The sequence below is a fragment of the Artemia sp. Qi Xiang Cuo genome, chromosome 6 (assembly GCF_049724085.1).
Source record: "Artemia sp. Qi Xiang Cuo chromosome 6, ASM4972408v1, whole genome shotgun sequence".
NCBI lineage: Eukaryota > Metazoa > Arthropoda > Branchiopoda > Anostraca > Artemiidae > Artemia > Artemia sp. Qi Xiang Cuo.
In genome coordinates, this window is record NC_142799.1 from 40690821 (window position 1) to 40713118 (window position 22298).

The following is a 22298-nucleotide window of genomic DNA, read 5'->3' on the forward strand; positions in this document are numbered from 1 at the left end:
TGACAATCCACGGTCATTTTTTGTTTCTTCTTTAGAAAAGCGCAAATTGTGTTCCGGTCTTGAGAGGGCATGGGGGCTATCAGCCCTACTCATGTTAATTTTTATTTGTTTCGAGTTTGACATGGCTCTTTATTGTAATTTCTGTTCGTTTTGAGTTTTATTTATTTATTGATATTGATTAGTGATAGTTTTGTGCTTGGAAGATTATTTGACTTTATTTTTGTTCATTCTTGGCTTAATGGAGCTCTTTACTTTTCTTTGAAAAGCATGCTTTGTAGAAAAATCTTTTTTAATTAATTTCTTGCAATGTCATCTATCAGTTTTAGGAAATCAATTGCAAAAACTGAATATTTTGATTCTGCTCTATATCCTCCAACATATAACGCCTAGTAGGGACTAAATGTAATGCGAGTACTACGCCTAGCAGCCAATTTCGAAATAAAATTTAAAGATGTCTCTTTGATAGAAAAGCTATTTCAATTTTTAAAAACACTGAAAGGTGAAAGCGAAAAGGAGACCAATAGTAGAGTACAGAATGCTTGTCATTTAAGAAGAACTGAAAATAACACATAGGCCAAGGAACATTACAAAATATGATCAATTAAGATGTTGCAATGATTCCTTTTCCAAAATTCATAAAACCAAGTAAGTCAAAATACTTCTACCCTTTGCAAATTCCAAATTTAGCCTACTATACAAAAATGCTTCCACAGGGTTAATTTTCTATCTTTGATATAGCCTAGGGTAAATTTCTACCAAATCATATTGAGTTAGGAATAAAGTGAATACACCATTCAATGCCTTTTTTTTAGGCTATGCTGATTATGAATATAATAATCATTTCTCTCAGAAATGAATTTCAGCCCCCCCCCCTATATATCCCAATTCCTAACCCTGAATATGCATATATAGGGGGGGCTGAAATTCATTTCTGATAGAAATGATTAGGCTACTATATTTGTAATCAGCATAAAAAAAGGCATTGAGTGGTATATTCACTTTATGCACAAGTCAATAATATGATTTGGTAGAAATTTACTGTTTAAACTTTACCCTCACCCCTAATGTAGAAATATAGGCTATACCCTGAATTGGCATATATAGAGAGGGGGGGGGCTGAAATTCATTTCTGATAGGAATGATTATTATATTTGTAATCAGCATATAAAAAGGCATCAAGTGGTATATTCACTTTATGCATAAGTCAATGATATGATTTGGTAGATATTTACCTCATTTGATACCTTTTTTATGCTCTTTCATAATTCAGTAATTGCTTCTGTTGTAAATTGCATCTTGAGTCCTTAAAGGGGCCCCAAAGGTATTTCAATTTTGGGTAATATTCTACTTTAAATGATTTTGGCTATCTTGGAATGGGGTTAGGGATGGGTCCACAGGCCCAAAGTATGTCCGAGGAAGGTATTTTGCAATACCTACCTCCACTCCATCTCCCTCTAGAGGGTCCTGAAATTTGCCTACATGACAGGTTAATTTTCAGTCATCAGTTTCTTTTTCTCTGGCTTTAGCTCTGAAAATGCAATTTCAGTTATTTGAGCAGAATTTTAAGCCATATAAATGTTTTATTTCCATAATTTAGTATATGTATTTGCATATTTGGTATTAATAAATAGCTTTAAAACCTTATAAATTAGGTTTGAGCAAAGTTGTGAAGCTGAAAACAATTTTGTTCAAAGTAAATTTGCAGTAGGTCATATAATTTAGTTAGGATAAAAGTGAAAACATCATTTGATGCTTTTTTATGCTCTTTCATAATTTACATAAAATACCTTCAGGGCCCCTTTAAGGGCTCAAGATGCAATTTGCAACAGAAGGGATTGTTATGTTATGAAAGAGCATAACCATCAAATGACATTTTCACTTTCATCCTAGCTAAATTATAGTGCCACCTACAGATTTGCCTAGGTTTATGCAAGGTATATACATAAGTCATATGCTTAGGCAGAATCAAACAGACTTTTGGTAATCTTTTAAAGGAATAGCATTTTACAGGCAAAGAATAAGACTATGTAAAATGGGAATCCTAAAATTGCAACTTGCAGTAGCCTATTTTCCTTTTAAAGTAGTTAAACACTGAGGATCTAAGTGAATAATCTTTCAGGAATGCTCTTGATAGCCCCACATATAGCAAATTAATATATCTCTCTGATTTACATCTGTCAATGTTTTTTTTTTTTGTGAACAGGCTCCTTGACTGGTAAAGACCATTGGACCTGTATCTGATTTTATCAAATATTAATATGCATAAAAATTATTTATGAATACAGATAGCAATGGAAGTAAACATGGTGATATTTATTTCTTTATTTCTCTCAAAACTGAGGAGTAGGCTATACAAAATACATAAATGAAATTACTAAAGAAAAAAATTAAATACTTCAATAAACAAAATTGGGCTTCATAATTGAAGGACTTGGGGAGATAAAAGAAAATGGAATGCTGCTAGTGGACTGCTCTCAATCTGGATGTTGCTGACAATATTGCCTTGATGGAAAGTAACAAGACCAAAATGCAGGATCTCCTCAATACTATCCATCAAAATGCTGGCTGACTTGGCCTCAAGATCAACACAGACAAGACAACAATCATGGAAACAACTAACTCCCCCTGAACATAAAGTATGGAGATTCATCTGCCAAGCAGGTCATAGGGTTCAAGTACTTCATCAACATGGTGGAACATTCAGGGTCAAGTGAGCAGAAAGTGCAGTTGAGGATAGGGCAAGCCAGTGGAGCTTTTAACCAACTAAAACCAGTATGGCAATTGAAAAAATATTCTACAAAATAAAAAATGAGGCTATTTAAAAGCCATGTCTTTTCTGTACTCCTCTAGGCCTACAGCAGTGAGTGCTGGAATTTAATTCAATAATAAGAGAGACAGATTCTTGCCTTCAAAAATAATTGCCTTTGGAGGATTCTGAATATCAACTGGAGAGATAACATTACAAACCAGAAAGTCCAATCTATTTCAGGCCAGCCCATGGTTTCAGACATCATTCAGCAACAAAGGTGGTGATATCTTGGGCACATGATCCATATGAGGGACAACAGGGTCCCATGACAAATTTTGGAATGACAACATCAGGGAAAGGTGCCTCTATTGGCACAGGAGGATCTAAGGTCTAAAGGTTAATAATATAACTGAATAAAATACATAAAAAAAGTCAAACATTATTTAAATTCTAGGGAAAAGCTTATGCATAAAGAGACAATTTTCAGACTTCTGGTAGAATTATCCCTCTTAATCTTAGCTAATTCTAGTGGCTCTTTAATTTTAAATCTCAAAACTAATTTGGTGTTACTAACACTAATTGGAAAATCAAGTAAAAATATAGGCTACAGTATTTAAAATAGCAAATGCAAATTGAAGAAAAATTGCAGATTTTAAAATCTTGAACAAGAAGGACAGGAGAGAGAACAAGCAGTAGGACAATTGTGTTAAAAAGAGAACCTAAAATATCATGACAATAAATATCTTGAAGTCATATTATTGAGCCAAATGCCTTTCTAATTTTTTCTAGAGTATTTAAAATTAGCATTGACTTCTAGCTGAATCACTCTAAAGTATCCCTAGATAAAGAATAGTATCAGAAACAGTGAATGAAGTACTACTGTTGCAATTTAGTTCAGTTCAGTTATTGTCATTTATTGCAAAATATTGACATTTTTAACACTGATAGAAAGGCCTCTATTTTCAAGCTTACTAGAAGGGTATTGTATTATTGAAGTTCAGTTCAGTTATTGTCATTTATTGCGAAATATTGACATTTTTAACACTGATAGAAAGGCCTCTATCTTCAAGCTTACTAGAAGGGCATTGAAATTATCAATTAAACTAGCTTTAGGACAACTCACCGAAATAATATTATCAGCATATGCAATAAAAGGGTATCTCTGGGTGCCTCTCAATGTCTGATACAGAGTACAACATATTCAAAAAAATGAACCAAAGACTTGGAAGTGTTTGGGTCTGCCCCTTGTGCAAAAACAGCAGTAGCAAACAAACTGTGTTTGATGTTGTAACAATTGCATTAAAAGAACACAGAAATGAAATGTGGGGCATGTTTGACTCATTCAGACAAGATATGAGTGCTTCTCTGGACTCTGTCAAAGCCAAAACCAACAATCTTGAAGAGAATGGAAAAAAAGTTTTTATGTTGGAAGTCAAGGACATTGTAAACTGTGTTGTTGCTGATAAACTGGAAGCCAACGTTTGCAAAATAGTCAAGTAAGTACAAGACCGGTTTAACAGACATCTGAACCTAGTTGCTTATGGTGTACCACCTCAGATAGATGATGCCAAATTCATGCATGTATTCCTGGAAAGTGAGTTCAAAATAGACGTGGGTGTCATTTCAGACATTTTGCGCCTGCCAGGAGGACAAAACTATAGTGCCTGTATCATCAGCCACCACAAGACCTGATCCCTTCTTATTCTCCATCAGTTTGGCCAAACAGAGAACAGAAATCTTGAAGCTTTCCCATACAAAAGAGGCACTATTGCCTTTTATGCAGATACTTCTTGAGAAGACCATCAGAAAAAAGAATTGGTTGAAGAGATTAAAAGAAGAGCTGCTGCCAGTGAGCAAAATGTGGGAATAAGTAATGGGGTCATTGTGGCAAAAAACAGGCCACCCTTGAGACCCACAGTCCTAAGACAGATGGAGCACTAGATGTGGCACAAAGTGATGTAAATAGGGAGCAAGAGGTCATTTGCAGTGAAATGAACTCGAGCTTTGCAAGCACCAAGTCCCTGGTCTCAACAACAATGTTTTCAAAACTCCCTGTTTGGGCAGTGAGAGCAAGTGTGACAACACTGGCAGTAAGAGTGACTGCAAAAGTGAAATCAAAATCAGTTGCTCTTGTACTAGTGGCAATACTGCTAATACTGCTAAAAAAAAAACTCTAGAAAAGTCTGTGTTTTTTTATACACAAAGTCTGATACTCTTGCTCCAAAACTTAATGAACAGAAAGTTGTGTTTTTATCTTGATATAGATGTTATTTGTGTTTATGAAATTTGCCCTAAAAACTCACTGTCAAAATTAGAAGAATCTCATATTCCAATCCCTGGATTCAGTCTGTGTAGCAATTTGGATAACCCAGAGTGTTGGAGAGGAGCAGCAATATATTGTAGAACTTGTCTAAGAGCTGAAACTGTGAGTTACTCTTTTATTTATTCTGATAGTAGTTGAGATGAGTATGTCTGTTTGAAACTCCATGTTGGATTTGAATCATTTATAATAGGTGTTTTCTACCAAAGTCTGTCTTACCCTGATAAATTTATTTCACACCTAGCTGTATCTGATCTCATGTCTAAGATGAACGCCTGTGAGCATTCAACAGTCTTTCTGTTTGGAGATTTTAATATTCCTGATTGTTTGTTGGAAGTAACTAGAGAAAAAAGTTTTATGGTCCTCTTCTGGCCCTGGATAATTTCTTAAACCACATTGGCCTGTCATAATATAAGAAAAGGAAACGATCAAAAATGGGATTTTTAAGGCCCAACGGAAATACTGAATAAACAAACAAACCGAATATTTCGAGAGGACAACCGCCTCTCTTCTTCAGTGCAAAACAATATATTCAAGGAAAGTGCCAAAGAAAAAAAAAAAAAAAAAAAAAAACGCTGGAAAGTCAATGTGAAAGGAATTAAAAAAACAATGAAAAAAACCAAAAAATTAAACAATGAATAAAATTCAGTAAAAGCCAGAATTTATAAGAATTAAAACCAAATACCTAACAGCCATAAAAACGAGTCATTCGCCAATATCCGCGATTTGCACAAAATCCGAAAAATTATGAACTGCCATTGACGGATACTAGCGAAAAACTGAGAAATAAAAGAAAACATTCATTCACTCAAAACAAAATGAACCAGCAATTAAATAAGTTAGAGAACTATATCATCTGATTTTTGATTTTAATTATTGCATTCCTTGCAGACACCCTTTGAGACCTAAGGGGTTGTTCACGCGTTTGATTACACAATGTAGCGATCAAACTGGCATGATGTAAAGGTGACCACCCTGCCTATGCCGTACTCAAGTGTCCTGTGTTTAAAACTGCGTGCGATAAGAATGTCCCTAGCACCCATCCATGACTTTAAATTCAAGGATATTATCTGCGTATTCTCATAACATATTCGGCCACTCGAGCTACAAATTGGATTTCGTGTCTGAAAAATGAGATCATTTTTCTGTAGTATGCTTGCAAGAACACCTGTTAACTGAGGAGAACCTTAACCTACTCCCAACAATGAAAAGTAAGTGTACTTTCTTTCAGCCAGCTAAAAAGAATTTTTTTTGGCGGTCGCCCTAGTGGCGGTCTAGCTGTGTTTGCAGAATCTCTCTTATCGCCTTCCCTAGTTGAAAGCTGTGACTTTTTTATTGCAGTTAAGCTGACAGGGCCTTCAAGCCTTATTCTGGTATGTTTATATATGCCGACAGGCTACTGCACAACTGTCTCAGATCATAATTGAGCCAGGCTTGCTGTCGGCTCAGGCGCCTTGTATGGAGGCATAGAAATGAACGCTTTCTTTTCTGCAGTGATTTTAACTGCCAGGCTTCCGATCACGATTCACGGTACTAATTATTATTATCCTCAATAACCGATTCCTGTTTCACAGTAACCCCGTAAAACAGTGATTTTATGTTCATCGATTCAGCCTCGGGCTCTACGTCAGACATTGATTATTTTGTTTCGAACACCACGTGCAGTAATAAACCTTGGTCACCTTGGAATTAGCCTGAGTTTCCCGTTCCGGTTCGTGTCTCCTAAATCCCGTCAAGATTGGCATGAAACTAGTGAATGGAAGAAAATAAATAAAGAACATTACCACGCTATACTCAATGAGCTACTGGCCAAAATCAGAGTTCCCTTCTATCTCTTAGCAGAGAATGCAAGAAAAGATAGGATTGGGCTAGAAATCTACACTTGTGAACTTATTCATGCTTTGAAATTTGCCCAGAAAAGTGCTGTCCCTCTAATCCGTGTTAAGGCGGGAACCAGGAAACCTGGCTGGAATGACCCTAATATTAAGAGTGCAAAACAACGTAGTAAATTTTGGTATCGAGTGTGGAAAGACTGTAACAAACCTCGTTCTGGGTATGTCTTCCATTGCTATCGATTAGCAAAAAAGCAATTCTCGCTCCACGTTGAAAAGACTGCAGCTGAGGCTTTAGAAGATCAGTCAAATGAGTTCCAGCATAACCCAAGAAAGTTATGGAAAGTGTATAAAAATAAATTTCGTGATTCTAACCGTAATTCATGTATTAGTGAAAATGAATGGGTCACTCACTACAAATATGTCTTATCTGCCCCCAACTTCTGTGAACCAGGAATTTACGCAGCAACTAAATTCACGCCTTAAAAGTAGTTCGTAGTAAAATTAGTATTTCTAAGAGCCTAGTCTATAATATAATATCCAAGCTAAAGAGTGGGAAAGCTGATGGAATTTGTGGTGATCACCTGAAAAATGAATCTGATCTATTGATGGATCACCTCGCTTTGCTTTTTCAAATCTGTATCTCGCAAAAGATTGTTCCTAGTAATTTCTGTGTCGGAATTACAACTACTATATTGAGGAAAAATAAGTATGCGACCCTGTGCAATTCGTATAGACCAATTACAGTGTCAAGCTTATTTAGTAAAGTTTTCGAAAAACTCTTATTGCCATTGATTGCCTCAAAATGCCTTGTGGGACGCAAGCAGCTTGTGTTCCTAACTCATGTTGGATGTGCCAAAGCTCACCGTATTATACGGACTATTATGCACAGAGCTTCTGCGAAAGGTTTTTCTGTGTTTACCTGCAGTGTTGACATCTCTGCCGCTTTTGATAGTATTTTGCACTCTCAAGCGTTGTTATCACTTCTGGATTGCGGCGTTGATCCTTACATAGTGTCTATTCTACCGTTTTGGTACAGCAATACAGTTATCCGTATTGTATTAGGAAGACATAAGCACTAAATAATTGTCCTATTCTTTCGGAAGGTGTACCACTGCTTAAAGGTTTAAGACTGGGTTCTTGTTTAGGCCCAACTGTATTCAATGGCGCCACATATACTGCCACTAAAGAGTTGAAGGGAACTTTTAACCTTGATGGGATAGATATCAGTTATTTGTCATATGCTGATGATTTACTGCTACTTAACTTTTTATTTCCGGGCTATGGGATAAGCTTGCTAAGATTGTTGAAGTTTATAAGTTTATTGGCCTTGCTGAAAATGTATCTAAATCATAGTTTTGCATATTTAACAGGCCTGCAAAGTATAGTTTTTCTACTTCGCTAGATATCGAAGATATTGTTATTTATGAATCGGATCATTTGCGGTATCTAGGCATTGAATATGGTCCTACAACTAGATCCACTATCGGGCTTATTAAAGTACCAAGGACACCAAAATGAAAACATATTTAGCCCTCTTAATCTATACTAGATCTATTCATACCTGAAAATCCGGGTTTCCTACGAGTTTTTGTTTAGCTGCTATAAGTATTTTTAATTAAAATAAATTCGCAAAACAGTGTTGTCAATAATAAAACAATGATAAACTGTGGAGCTGAAAAATATTAGCGGAAACTGTTTCCTATGAATCCGAAAGAGTTTATCATTTGTGAAAATTCAAATTCACAAAATCTGTTGATTGTTATATATATTAGTGAAAATACATTTTGTGAAAAAATATGACCTCAAGTTCAGAAGGTGACTATTCTGATGTGTCTGAAAATATTTTTGATGATGACCAAGCACTAGATGGTATGCAAGATACCATTTCAGGATGGTATGCAAGATACCATCTCAGGATACTTGTTCCAGCTAGACCCCAACACCGCGCCGGCGGATCGACCGAACGCCGCCGACGAGAGGCCCGGTTGAACGCCGTTGAAGTGTCGTAACGCCGCCAGCGCGCCGCAGGCACGCCGCCGCCGACAAAGGTGGCGACGTTCGGTCGACTTTAAATTAACTTTGCGGCAATTCTTTATTGCTTCAGCCGCAAAGTCGGAGCTTTTCCTTCTTGTGTGGTTTAGTATTTCGATGTTCCTGATTAGAAATCAAGCAGGGCTTGCACTATCCCCGGATTTTCGGGTATTACCCCGAAAATCTATGCGTCACCCGGAATCCCCGAAAACCGCGCAATCACGGTGCCACCCCTAGCGATTTATCACCAGTGACTTTCCCTGCCAAATATTACTTGGCATACCATAATTCTTCACTACTCTCTTGTTCATTAATTTTCGTCTCTTTTGTTACTTTCGACATCTTTTCGACATTTTTGTTGTTGTCTTTGTACTCCTTTACTCATACCCTCAATTTTTTTCAAGGAACACTAAGCTTTTAACGTTATTTTGCGTGTTTGTTTGAACCATATAGTGACCTAGTTATTTATTAAGTAACTTATTTTTCTAATGAAAGCTGAGACGGTATCCTTTCAGTGTGGTATCTAGAGGGGGGGGGGAAGTATTACATTTAAATGATAATATCTAGAAATTTTTTTTATTTAAAGCAGGGATCCCAAGAAGTATTTTTTTTAATTTAAAGCAGAGACGGCATTTTATCAAGGTGGTATCCAGAGGGGGGGGGTAGTGAGCTATGATATTTAAATCATAATACCTCAATTTTTTGCAAAGCAGGGGTGCCAATAAGTTAAATATTTTTTTTTATTTAGTTAATGTAGTTAATTATTTAGTGCCATTAAGTTAATGGAACCTGTAATATTAGAAGAAGATGGGTCAACTCAAGAAACAAATTCCATAACTTTGCCTTATATCCCAATGTTGTCACAAAAATTAAGAAGAGAATTAAAAAAAACATAATATAAAAAGAGCATTTAAATCAGGACAAACTATAAGCTCTTTGCTAAATAATGGAAAAGACAAAGTACGAAGAAACATACAAAAGGGAGTATACAAAATTCCATGCTCTTGTGGTAAATTTTATGTGGAAAGAACACAGCATAATTTAGAAAATAGGCTACAGCAACACAAAAATACCATAGATTGCTTGCTAAAACATAATAAAAAACCGGAAACGTTTGAGTCAGCTGGTGCAGATCACGTATATAATTTTCCTCATCGCAGTATTTTATTTGATCTGACGAAAATTCTAGATACGTCTGTAGGACTTTTACAAAGTTTCAGAGAAATTATAAAACTAAAGAAGATTATTGATGGGGGTATTAGTATCAATAGGGATGAAGGGAATTTTAGGATATATTCAGTTTATAATAGCTTAATTAAAAAATAGGTAAAATATTAAACCAGTAGTGATTTTAATAATTTTCCTAAAACAAATGATAATCTTGCGAACAAAGGTCAGAATGAGGTAAAAGCTGGAGAAACGTCAACGGACTGCAGCTAAATTAGCAACCAAAAAAACATTCAATTTATTATTCATCAAATGGTTGATTAACTTGCGAGATTTAATTAAGGGCTACGGACATGGGATTAGATGAGCTTTTTTTGTTTATTCAAGTAAATTTAGTCTTCATTTTTGATGGATTCTAATTTATACATTGATTGTAAGAGGAGAGTAACACATGTTTTCAAAATAGATATTCTCTTTTGTTTCTTGCGTTAAAACGCCAGTGCTGGAAGTTTTGCTTAATATGTGAGTTTGTTTCTTACTTATCTATTTATATTTTTTTCTTCTTCGTGTGTTTAGTTGTTGTATTTCTATGTGTGTTATTTTAAAAAAAAACATTGTTTTGTTTTTTCGTTGTTTTTTTCGCTTGTTGAGAATGGCTATCGGACGTGGGGCCGAAATATCTGGAATATTTTTTAATTAAAGTGTTTATTTGTTTTTATTTATTTTTTCACTGCTTGATTAAAATTAAAACCCGTTTTTTATTGCTTAATTTTTCGTAAGAATATATGTTTCTTGCAAATTGGGAAAAATTGAATTGGTCCCCCCTTCTATCATTCCTTCCTCCTTCCATTATAAAATATACAGCTTATGTGTGTAAAGCTGTCAATTTGCATAACTTATGACCATTTCCCTAAAGGCTGTTGGGATCATGTCATCCCCACAGACATCTTTATAAAACCTTTTGACTATTCTGAACAAAAGGACATCTTCAAATTTTTAATCAGAAGCTCTGGGGTTTAGTGGGGATTGGATAGCAAGAAAGGGCATGGAAGTGGAGCTGATTGACCACCTATCACTTTTTATTCTTAAAAAAGAGCACTATCACTTTCAATTATGAATTAAATGGGCCCCCTCCCAAGTTTATTCAATCACCACTCAAAACTAAATGGCTCAGAAAAAAACAAACAAATGAATAGATAATATGCAGAAGGCATTTGCTTCTTTGCTTTGTCAGCGCTACAACGTTTTCTCTAAAATGTTTCCATGTCCTGGTAAGTGAACCATTCACTCACTACATTTGGTTTGATAAAGTTTCTCCTTTGTGTGCCCCTATAGGCTAGAAATCAAAGTCTGGTTTCGGCATATGGGATAAATGCACCTCTGCTTGTGCTGAGGGGTTTTGTACTTGCTCTCATTTCTAGGGAAGATGAGTCAAATACCCTTTATTCAGAAATTTTTCTCTTCTTCTATTCTCTGTAATTTAGTAGGATTTCAGTAGGATTTCCTTATTGTAGTCTTCTTTCTCTACTTCTTGTCTTATTGTTATCCTTTTTCTGTTAATTTTTGCACGTCCTTCCTCAATTTTGAACAATTGTCTGTTCTTTTGGGTAATATAATTCAATTAAATGATTGATACTTGGCTCATTGCTCAGTTTTTTGTTGTTTTTTTTTATCAGGGAAGGACTCTGCATCATAACACAATTTTAACATTAAAAAAAAAATCAAATTGACAAAATATCTAGCAGTTAATTAGATAAATTTCATTAAGGATAGGGTTTGTGGATATCATGTTTGTGCATGATATACCATATTTGACAATCCTGACTATTGATTGTAAAGATACATTTGCTGGTGTCATAAGTAAATTAAGTTTTATGATTTCATAATTTGCAATTTGTTTATGTTACAGCCTTCACGGCTCCATCACAAATGATGATTAGCCGCTAGTCCTGGTAGTTACCTCATTTTCTAATACTGAGCTACCTGTTATACCTTCTCTAGAACACGTCAGGTGAAGAATTTTTCGTGATTACCTCTTCCGGCGATCTATTCCATGTGGCAACCGGTCGCCGGTCGAAACTCGTTTTCAGATATTCTTGGTGGGGAATACCCTGCTAAAAGTAGTCTTGACGAGCTGTACTTCGGCGAGTTGATCGCTAGGGCTTTACTTTATCAGCAACGAGCTTCGATAACTCCTCTGATGGAGGGTTATACAAGTACTTATAGAAAACTAACATGGACCCCACATCGAAACGTTCCTGGATCAGCTGTGGGGTTTTAGCTTTCTTGTTGCCAGAGTTTGCTGCACACTCTGCTATTTTGTGAATATGTTGGAGTGGAGTGATGTGGTTTTTTGGTGCTTCAGCGAAGAGTGGACATGTATATTTCATGACAGGTTTGATGTACGAAATGAAAAGTGGCAGAATAGAATCATCAGGGAGAAGGCCTTTGCATCTTAGGATAACTCCTAACTTCTTGTTGGAAAAGGATTTAATTTTACTGAGATGCTCAGTCCATGAGACATCCGAAGGGAAATTAACTCCAAGTAGGCACAGTGTATTAACTCACGTTATTACCTCTCCTTTGAAGACGGAATCAGGATGAGCCCTCATATTACGGGCCATAGAAATTAGGAGCTCTTTTGTTTTCGATGTGTTAAAACTTACAAGCCATGTATCTTCCCATGCCTCAATTTTCACTATGTCAGCTTGAAGCTCCTTGTGGGGTTCACTGGGATGATGGAGTGCTATCTGACAGGGTTCACTAGGATGTGGGGTCTTTTGCGATTAATGTTTTTGTTGTTGTGTCATCCGCAAAGTGGTGAGGCTTTTTCACAAGGTTGTCCCCTAGGTCGGTTATAAACATCAAGAAAAGAGTTTGCCCAAGAATACTTCCTTGTGGTACTCCTAATAAAACTGGGTGTTATTTTGATGTGAAGACATCGAGGACAACTTGCAACTACCATTGACGAAGAAACTCAGCAAGCACGTCAAATTGTCGACCATAAAGTCCATAGGCTTTCAGTTTAAAAAGAAGTCCCTTGTGCCATACACGATCAAGGGCTTTTGCGATGTCAAAGGAGAGAAGGCGAATATCTTGCCCCTGAGAAAGAAGCTGAACCTACTCTTGATAGTGCGCAATCAAACAGTCTAATATGCACCGCATTCTTCGAAAACCGTACTGCGTGTCTGCCAACAACAGATGCGACTCAGGGTATTGGTAAAGGGTCTTATTAATGACGCTTTATAAGATTTTACATACGCAGGACAGCAGACTTATTGGACGATATGATCCCACATTAGTAAGGTCAGCTCTGCCTTTGGAACAGGGACCACATTAGTAGTTTTCCAGGCTTTCGGGAATATTCTCGCTGTAAAGCATTTTCTATAGAGAGAGGCAAAAGGACCAGCAAGTTCAGGGGCACATCTCTTAAGGATGAGATTGGGAATTTTTTCAGGTCCTGAAGCTTTAGTGAAATCCATCTGGCTTAGCGTTCTGAGCACCTTCCTAGTAGATATGTCAAATCTGGTGATTTTTGGATCTGTTCGTGGCGGAAAGGGGGGAGGGGAGACTTCGTCCTAATAAAGTTGGGAGACCTTTGAAAAGGCTTGTGGAAGAGCATATGCCTTTTTCTGGCCTGCCGGGATCATCTTCCCTTCAATATAAAGCGAGGGAATTGATATTGATTTAGATGACGGTAGGGCTTCTTTCACGACCATCCACCACCGCTTTGCAGGGGCACTTTTCAGTTCGTCTACAAACTTGTGCTTGTAATCGGCTCTAGCTTGACGTACAGCTTTAACAGACTCGCTTTGAGCGTTAATAAAAACAGCCAGGGCCGCGTTGGATTCAGTTGAATGCCATTTCTGGGAAGCCTTCTTTCTGGCCCTGATTGCCTTTCTACAACCAGCATTGAACCAAGGCTGATTTCGAAATGAGACTTTTACTGTTTTTGATGGGACGAATTGCTCAATGGCCTCTGTAATCGCTTTTCCGTAAAGTACCGCTGCTTTATGTGGGGCTTCTTTTAAAAATTTACTCCATGGCTTTGCCGATAAGAATTTTCGCAGACCATCCCAGTCTGTGTGGTGATACTGCCTGATGATCCGATCGTGCTTTACAGATGGAGGTATTTTGAGTTTTTCACGAGCTTTAACTGCCACTTGGTCGCTGGCAAAAGGATAACTTTCAACACTACAGGACTCAAAATGATCAGTTAAGAAGAGATTAAGCCTGGATGATCCATAAGGGCCGATGTAAGTGTCAAATTCAATAAGTTGTTCTAGGGCGTAAGCAAGACTCAGGTCTAGCAGAGCTAAGCCCTCCGCATCAGTCATACGACTTTTCAGCCAGTGGCCATGATGAATGTTGAAGTCTCCTTGGATTATTATACCTGATTTAGGGAATTTTTGCATCCCAAATTCCAAGCAATCTTCCTGGTGTTCGTGATTTTCATCTTTGGTGGGCTATAGACTGTACCAATAACAAACGATTTGATTGGTAGGGTTACTTTCACCCAAAGGACCTTGTCGCTAGGAATCGAAAGTGCCAAAAAAGGGATGTTATTTTTAAGGTACATAGCAACACCACCTCCACCAAAAGTTGAGCTTCTTGGGTTTTTGCGATCCAGCCTGAGCAGAGTGTAACTAGGAATACTGATCTCACTATCACTTACGCTAGAATTCAGGTTGGTCTCAGATACACACATGAAAGAAGGGGAGACCTCATTCATTATATTCTGAAGGTGATCCAACTTGGATCGGAGACCACGTACATTGCAGTGGGTAACAGTTAACGTATCCGTAAGAATTGTCTTGGGGCGCGCATTTGGTCATCAATCTGAAGGAAGTCCGATCCGAGGCTGTTTTTTTTTCCGTTTGAAAACTTGGCAAATACCGACTGAATGGGTTGTGGGTCCCAAACAGCGGACAAAAGAATTCCTAAGACAGACTTTGCCTCATCGGATAAGGAGCGGTCATAAGACCTCATACTTGACCTCAGCAAAGGTGGTGGTGACCCCAATAGGGGCAGGAGTCGGCACCTCGCGGTACCTACCACTCTTAAGCTCTGCGGGCAGGGACGCAAACCCCTGAGTGGTTTGCCGGAGCATACCCAGCATGCAGAGGCCGTGGTCGAAATCTGGATCTTCCGCCCATATTTTGCAGTTGTCCTCCTGAAGAGGATCCTCTCACGATGGTATCCTACAGTACCATATAATTTAATCCATTGCTGGAAGAAGTTTTGCAACTAACGGGACATATCCACACGTCGGTGGGCCCTGCTCAGTGTGCATCAAAGGGGCCTTCTTCCTCCTCCACCTGTATTTATGGCCCCCGGGCGAGGGTACTTCAGTTTATGGACTCCCAGGGGCTAAATCCCTCCTTTGGTCCGGACCTCTCTTTATGGAAGGCACATAACATATCTGTAGGACGTTCCCTTATCTGCCACCTGGGGACGCGCTGAGTGGCCTGGAGAGCGCCCCTACTGAGAAGGTGACTCAGTAGGTACTCAGAAAGATATTATATTTTTATGTCTGAATGATAATAATTGGCATAGAATTAAGTACTACTACTACTACTAACAACTCACCGCAGCATCAAGCCGCCTGAGGACAACACAGCTGCGCACGCTCTTCCTCCATCCTAATCTATTCAAAGCCTCTGTCTTTACACCCTCCCAGGCCGTTCCCATTTCCCTTAAATCTTTCTTTATGACATCCTCCGAACCCAACCGCAGACGACCTGCTTTCCGTTTAGCCCTAGACGGTTGGAAGAAAAGTGCACTTCATCTGCAGAATGTGCCCAAGCCATCTCAACCTTTCTCTCATTATAGCCCTAGAAAGTGGGATTGAACCTCACTTTTCGTATAGCCTACTGTTTGAAATAGGGTCAGTCAGCCGGGTACCCAGAACAATTCGTAGGCAATTTCTCTGGAAAACATCTAGCAAATCTTCATCTGCTTTTTGAAGCGTCCATACTTCAGAACTATATTTAACCACTGTCATCACTATCCAATATTTTAATCTTTGTTTGCAGACTTGTCTTCCTATTCTTCCAAACTTTTTTTAACTATAAAAAACACCCTGAGCCTTGGCTATTCTACTTTTAACGTCTACGCTGTTCCAATCGTCTTTACTAATAGCACTACCAAGGTAAGTGAAGCTGTCTACTTGATCAATCTTTTCGTTACCCAACAACATCTTTTGACCTTCACTTATTCCTAATCTTAGTAACTTAGTCTTCTTAACATTAATTTTCAAACCTATTCTAGGAACCTGAACTTGCAAAACCTCTATAAGTTCATTCATGTTACTCACACTTTCATCTAGGATGCTAAAATAATCAGAATAATCAAAGTCCAGGCAAGTCCCCCCTTCCCATTTGATTCCGTGTTTTCCCATTACCTTTCCTGTGCTTTTTAAGACAAAGTCCATCAAAATGATCCATTAAAAGGGGGATAGAACACAACCCTGCTTTACTCCTGATTTAATACAAAACCAGCTGCTAACCTCATTTCCTACCTTAACCGCAGTAGTGTTATCCTCGTCCATAACAATAATCACTTTAATGTATTTGTCCGGTAAACCATACAAGGATAAGACCTTCGCTAAAGCTTTTCTATTAACAGAATCAAATTTTTTCTCATAATCTATAAAACTGAAGGCCTAAGATCGTCAGTAACTCAGACGCTTGTCAATTATAAACCTAAGAGTAAAAATTTGGCTAACACATCCTCTACTCTCTCTAAAACCACACTGTACTTCTCTTATCACTTTATCTACAGCATCTCTCATTCTAAAAAGTATCATATTACTAAGTAATTTGCTATCTACAGAGACCAGGCTTATGCCTCAATAATTACCATACTCAGTCCTATCACCTTTCTTATACAGTTGTTTAATTAGGGTTTCCTTAAAATCGCCAGGTGCTTACCCTTTCTCAAAAATCACATTCATAATCTTTAGTAACTTATTTCTAACCTTAGAGCCATCATTTTTAAGAAACTCATTTACCATAGTATCAGCACCTGAGGCCTTCTTATTTTTAATCCTTGTAGTACTGTCGCTAATTCTTCCTCATAAAACAAATATTCCTTCACATCCACAATTTATCACAAACTTTTTCATTTTTCTCTATATCATTTTCCTGAAACTCTATCTCTGTTTAGCGCATTCTCAAAATGCTCTGCCCATCTCTGTTTAACTCTTTCCTTATCACTAATTGTGGTCCCGTTCCTATCTTAAACTGGGATTAGTCCGGATTGACTACTCCCTCTCAATTTATTAATATGTACCATATTTTATTTATTACTATTATGCCGTCTAGCTCTATCTTCCAGATCCTCGGCAATTTTATCCATGGCCTCCGCTTCACACCTCCCTAGTTCATATTTAGAGTCAAGCTAATTTAAGTTAAGAGTCAAGTGTTTTTTGTATTTCCTATCATCATGTTTTTTTTTTACCAAATAAAATTGGTAGTATAAGTGTTACAATAGTTGTGAAATTTTCCTATTTTCAACATCTTCTTGCTCGTCTTTCAGGTAATCCCCTGTGATTTCTTGCCAAGTAAGAACTACACGAGATCAGCTTATTATCATTTGTAGTTAGACAGTTTTCTTTGCTCTGGGCCTTTTGTAAGTGTGCTATTGGAAAAGCACAGCTTCAGAAAGAAGATATGTAGATTTCTTGTAATTTTGCAGAAGATGAATTTACGGAAGACCGAGAAGAAACAGTTGCAGATGAGTCAGTTAGTCACTTCATTTATAATCCGTTACATTCCTTGGCACTTGATCAACAAAGAAAAAAACTCCCAGTTTGGCAAAACCGAGATAATATTCTCTACTTATTGCAGCAGTACCAAACATTGATTGTACTTGGGGAGACGGGAAGTGGAAAGAGTACACAAATTCCACAGGTAATATTTCATGGTGTTACATTCAATGACATTAAAAACTAGGTTTTAGTATCCATTGTATTTCTAACTTCCATCTCTAGTATCCAATCAGTATTACTCATTAAAATACTTTTTGGTTTATATTATAATTTCAAACAAATAACTGGACTCAGTGGAGACAGAGACGGGGCTCTCCAAGAAAACCGAAAATAGTGGTCTGAAAATACACCTTTTGTGATTTTGATTCCCCCCCCCCTCTTTCCTATGACTGGACTGGTGTTCACTTATGTACACAAAAGTCTGGCCTTCAGGGGAGCAACGGATATCAGGGGGGTTTTCCTGGGAGTAAAGAGTTGTCAAAAGCGGAAATGAAGTAGATTTCAAGGATAAATTTTAACACACACCCTTTCCTTCTATATTGGATAGTATGCTTAGGCCATAATCAAGCCTCCTTCTGAAGCATTGAAAAAAGTGTATCTTTTTTACCTCCAAATATTGAAAGTGGCACATATTTAGTTTTATTTATTATAAAAAATATCCTTTGAGAAGTTTTTCATTCCCAGCACATGTTTATTGTAATTAATTACGACTGACGAAAACAATCAAACATTTCTTGTGCTATTGGTAACTGAAACTCCAAAAATAGGAATTTTGATAGCATTATATACATCAAAAGAATCAGATTTTCGTACTAATTCACATATGTGTAATTCATTAAAGGGTTATCCTTCAAAAGTTATGGGAACCTAAAAAAATTTGCCTGATTTTCAAAAAGGGCAAAAGCTGAGAGATTTTGATAATAATTACTTAATCAAATTCAATTTATAAGAGGACGCTATTGCAGAGGTTTCAAGCTCCTATCTACAAAAGTGGAAACATTTGTTTGTTGTTTTTTTTTCAGAGAAGAATGATCATGAATGCATGTATATTTGTTTTTTTTGGTTTTCCAGCAAACCATATCAAACAAATTCTACTACTACTACTAATACTAACATCTCACCGCGGCAACAAGTCACCTGAGGCCAACACAGCTACTCATGCTCCTCCTCCATCCTAATCTATTCAAAGCCTCCCTCTTAATACCCTCCCAGGAAGTTCCCATTTCCCTTAAATCTTTATTTACAACAACCTCCCACCCAAACCCCGGACGACCATCTTTCCGTTTAGCCAAAAACAGTTAGCCGAAAAGGACAATCATCGGCAATCGTTCATCCTTCATCCGCAGAACGTACTCTAGTCATATCTACCTTTCTCTCGTTATAGACCTAGAAAGCGGTAGCGCCTACTGTTTTAATACGGTCAGTCAGCCGGGTACCCAAAACAATCTGTTGGCAGTTTCTCTTGAAAACATCTAGCAAATCTTGCTAACTGTTTTTCGAGCGCCCATGCTTCAAAATATACTTGGCCACTGTCGTCGCTGTAGCTTTCTAATTTTTGTTTGCAGGCTTATCGTCCTATTCTCCCCAATTTTAACTACTGTGAAAAAACACCCTGAGCCTTGGCTATTCTGCTTTTAACACCTTCACTGCTCCCACCGTCTTTACTAATAAAACTACCAAGGTAAGTGAAGCTGTCCACTTGATCAATCTTTTCGTTGCCCAACAACTTAGTCTTCTTAGCATTAATTTTTAAACGTATTCTAGCGCTATGGACTCGCAAAACCTCTAAAAGCTCATTCATTTTGCTGACATTTTCATCTAGGGTGCTTAAATCATCAACAGAATCCAAGTCCAGGAAGTTTTTCTTCTCCATTTGATTCCTTGTTCTCCAGTTGTCTTTTCTGTGCTCCTTAAGTCGAAATCCATCAAACTGATCCATATAAAGGGGGATACAACACAACCATGCTTAACACGAAACCAGCTGCTTTAATATGAAATATGATTTAATACGAAATCAGCTGCTAACCCTATTTCCTACCTTAACCTCACCTATGTTGTTGTTGTACATAGCACTAATCCCTTTAATGCATTTGTCTGGTATACCATACCAGGATAAGGCCTTTGCTAAAGCTCTTCTATCAACAGAATCGAACGCTTGCTCATAATCTATGAAACTGAGTATTGAAGGTATTTGATAACTCAGGCACATCTCAATTATTTTCGTAAGAGTGAACATTTGGTCGATACATGCTCCACCCTTCCTAAAACCGCACTGTTCTTCTCTTAAAACTTTGTCTACAACATCTCTCAGTCTAAAAGTATCATATTACTAAGCAATTGCTACCTACAGAGACCAGGCTAATGCCTATATAATTACCACACTCGCTCTTGTCATCTTTCTTACACAGGGGTTTAATTAGGGTTTTCCTAATATCGCTAGGTATTTCCCCTTTTTCAAAAATCATACTGATAATCGTCAGTAACTTATTAGTTAAGAACACATTTACCACACTATCAGCCCATGGGGTCTTGTTATTTTTTAATCCTTTCAGTACTGTCGCTAATTTTTCTTCACAAAACAAAACTTCCTTCACATTGAAGGTATCACAAACTTTTTCATTTTCCTCTATATCTTTTCCTGCAATTCTATCCCGGTTTGCACATTCTCGTAATGTTCTACCCTACTCTCTTTAACTATTTCCATATCACTAATTTTGGCCCTGTCTCTTTCTTTATCTGGGATAAGTCCGGATTGACTACCCCCTCTCAATTTATTAACATGCCAGTACAAACTAGTAATCCTTACAATATCAGGAGAAGGTTCATTCTTAGGGAAATTGAAAGTTTTAGTGCTGTTTTAGAGTGAGAAAAACGGATTGTGCCACTACAAAGTGTCATTTTCGGACATTTTGTTGAGCGAAGAAACAATTCTGCCCTAATTGATGCCAAAAGCTACCGATGAAAATTCTATAATAGCCGATCGATTTTAAATTATCAAAATTAAATCGAGCTTCCCTGTTTCAAAACCAGTAATTCTAAGCGGCAGAGCATTCGTTCCTAAAGATGCACGTAGTCTCTACAAAACAAACAGCTGGTTTACCCATTTATTTTAAAGCTTTGTTTAATTAAATTGTTTCATTTGAGACTTGATATGGTTATGCACAGTGGTTTATAATTGCGCATTAGTCATTTTTTGAAAGATTTCCGTTTCCTAGTTCTAGGAAATAAATTGCGAATGCTTCCTGTTCAGGATCGATACGCATATTTTTTTTAACGAATCATTTTGAAATACTGCCAGAGATGATTTTTCTTTTTAAATTGAGTGTTCATTATGGTTATTTTGGAGATAAATAGGCAAGTACTGACAGAAATGCCCTCCAGTGACTAAAATTTTTCCTCCAAATGGCAAGTTTGGATTTGCAATTGGCCGGAACAACTGATCTGTGTTTTGTAAACCATACTCTGGTAACATAAACAAGATCTAGATTGGTTGCAACTTTAAGGAAGAATAGGGTCCTCATCCACAAGGAAAACTTGCACTTTAGCTAATTCTATAGCTTTGCTTGAACCAGGTTTTATGCTGAAAATCGAATCTAATAAAAAAGAACTTGCAGCTGATATTTTTTGTGTGTTGTTTTTCCAATAGGCAATAGAGCCCATACGATTTCATAAACACCATACATTTTGCTTTGTGATTTTAACCATAAAGATCTGATACTCTATTGATTTTAACCATTAAACATCTGATGCTTGGAAAAAATATATTTTCAACATAGTTAGAATCTTTGGCTGCACGTAATTTTTTTTTTCCATTTTCAATCTAAATGAAAAAAATTATTAATAAATGAAATCTTATGCCAATTTCGTCTATTTCATATTGTTCCACTCTTAAACTAAAATTTCGACCTTCTGTTTCTGTCGTAATTAACTTGAATGCAATAATACGATAAGACCGTTTAATTGTAGCATCCTCGGATGTATTATTTCGTCACTCTTACACAGTAAGATCTTCAGCCAATTGATTTTGAATGTTCCCCAAAGATCTCTTGGATCTGTCGGACATCCAAATTAGAATCTGGACGAAGAGTCTTTGCAGTACAGAAGGCATTTTGAACAGTGCTGATTTTTTTTAAACCATCTATCCACTGTTTATCGTCGAATGTGAGGCCATAGCTAGGCAAGCTTGATTGTATGTGGCATAACGAATGCTGTTTACAGTAAAGAGATCTTCAAAACTTGTTGCATCCTTCACATGATACAGAAGTACTCACAGTACAGGAGGTATTTTGGACAGTGCTGATTCTTCTAAATCATTTGTCCACTGTTTATTATCGAATGTGAGGTCATAAGCTAGGCAAGCTTGTTCTTATGTGGCATGACGAATGCTGTTCGCAGTAAATAGACGTTCAAAACTTGTTGTGTCCT

General features: G+C 37.2%; 1 protein-coding gene across 1 annotated transcript in view; it reads left to right on the plus strand.

Moving 5' to 3' along the window:
- Positions 1-493: 493 nt before the first annotated feature.
- LOC148951235 (putative ATP-dependent RNA helicase DHX35) overlaps positions 494-22298 on the plus strand; it is an 86975-nt gene continuing 65170 nt past the window's right edge. The window contains exons 1-2 of the mRNA XM_089090192.1: positions 494-645; positions 17801-18015. Of these exons, the coding sequence (XP_088946318.1) occupies positions 615-645; positions 17801-18015 (246 nt within the window). The 5' untranslated portion in view covers positions 494-614. The remainder of the gene's footprint in view (positions 646-17800; positions 18016-22298) is intronic.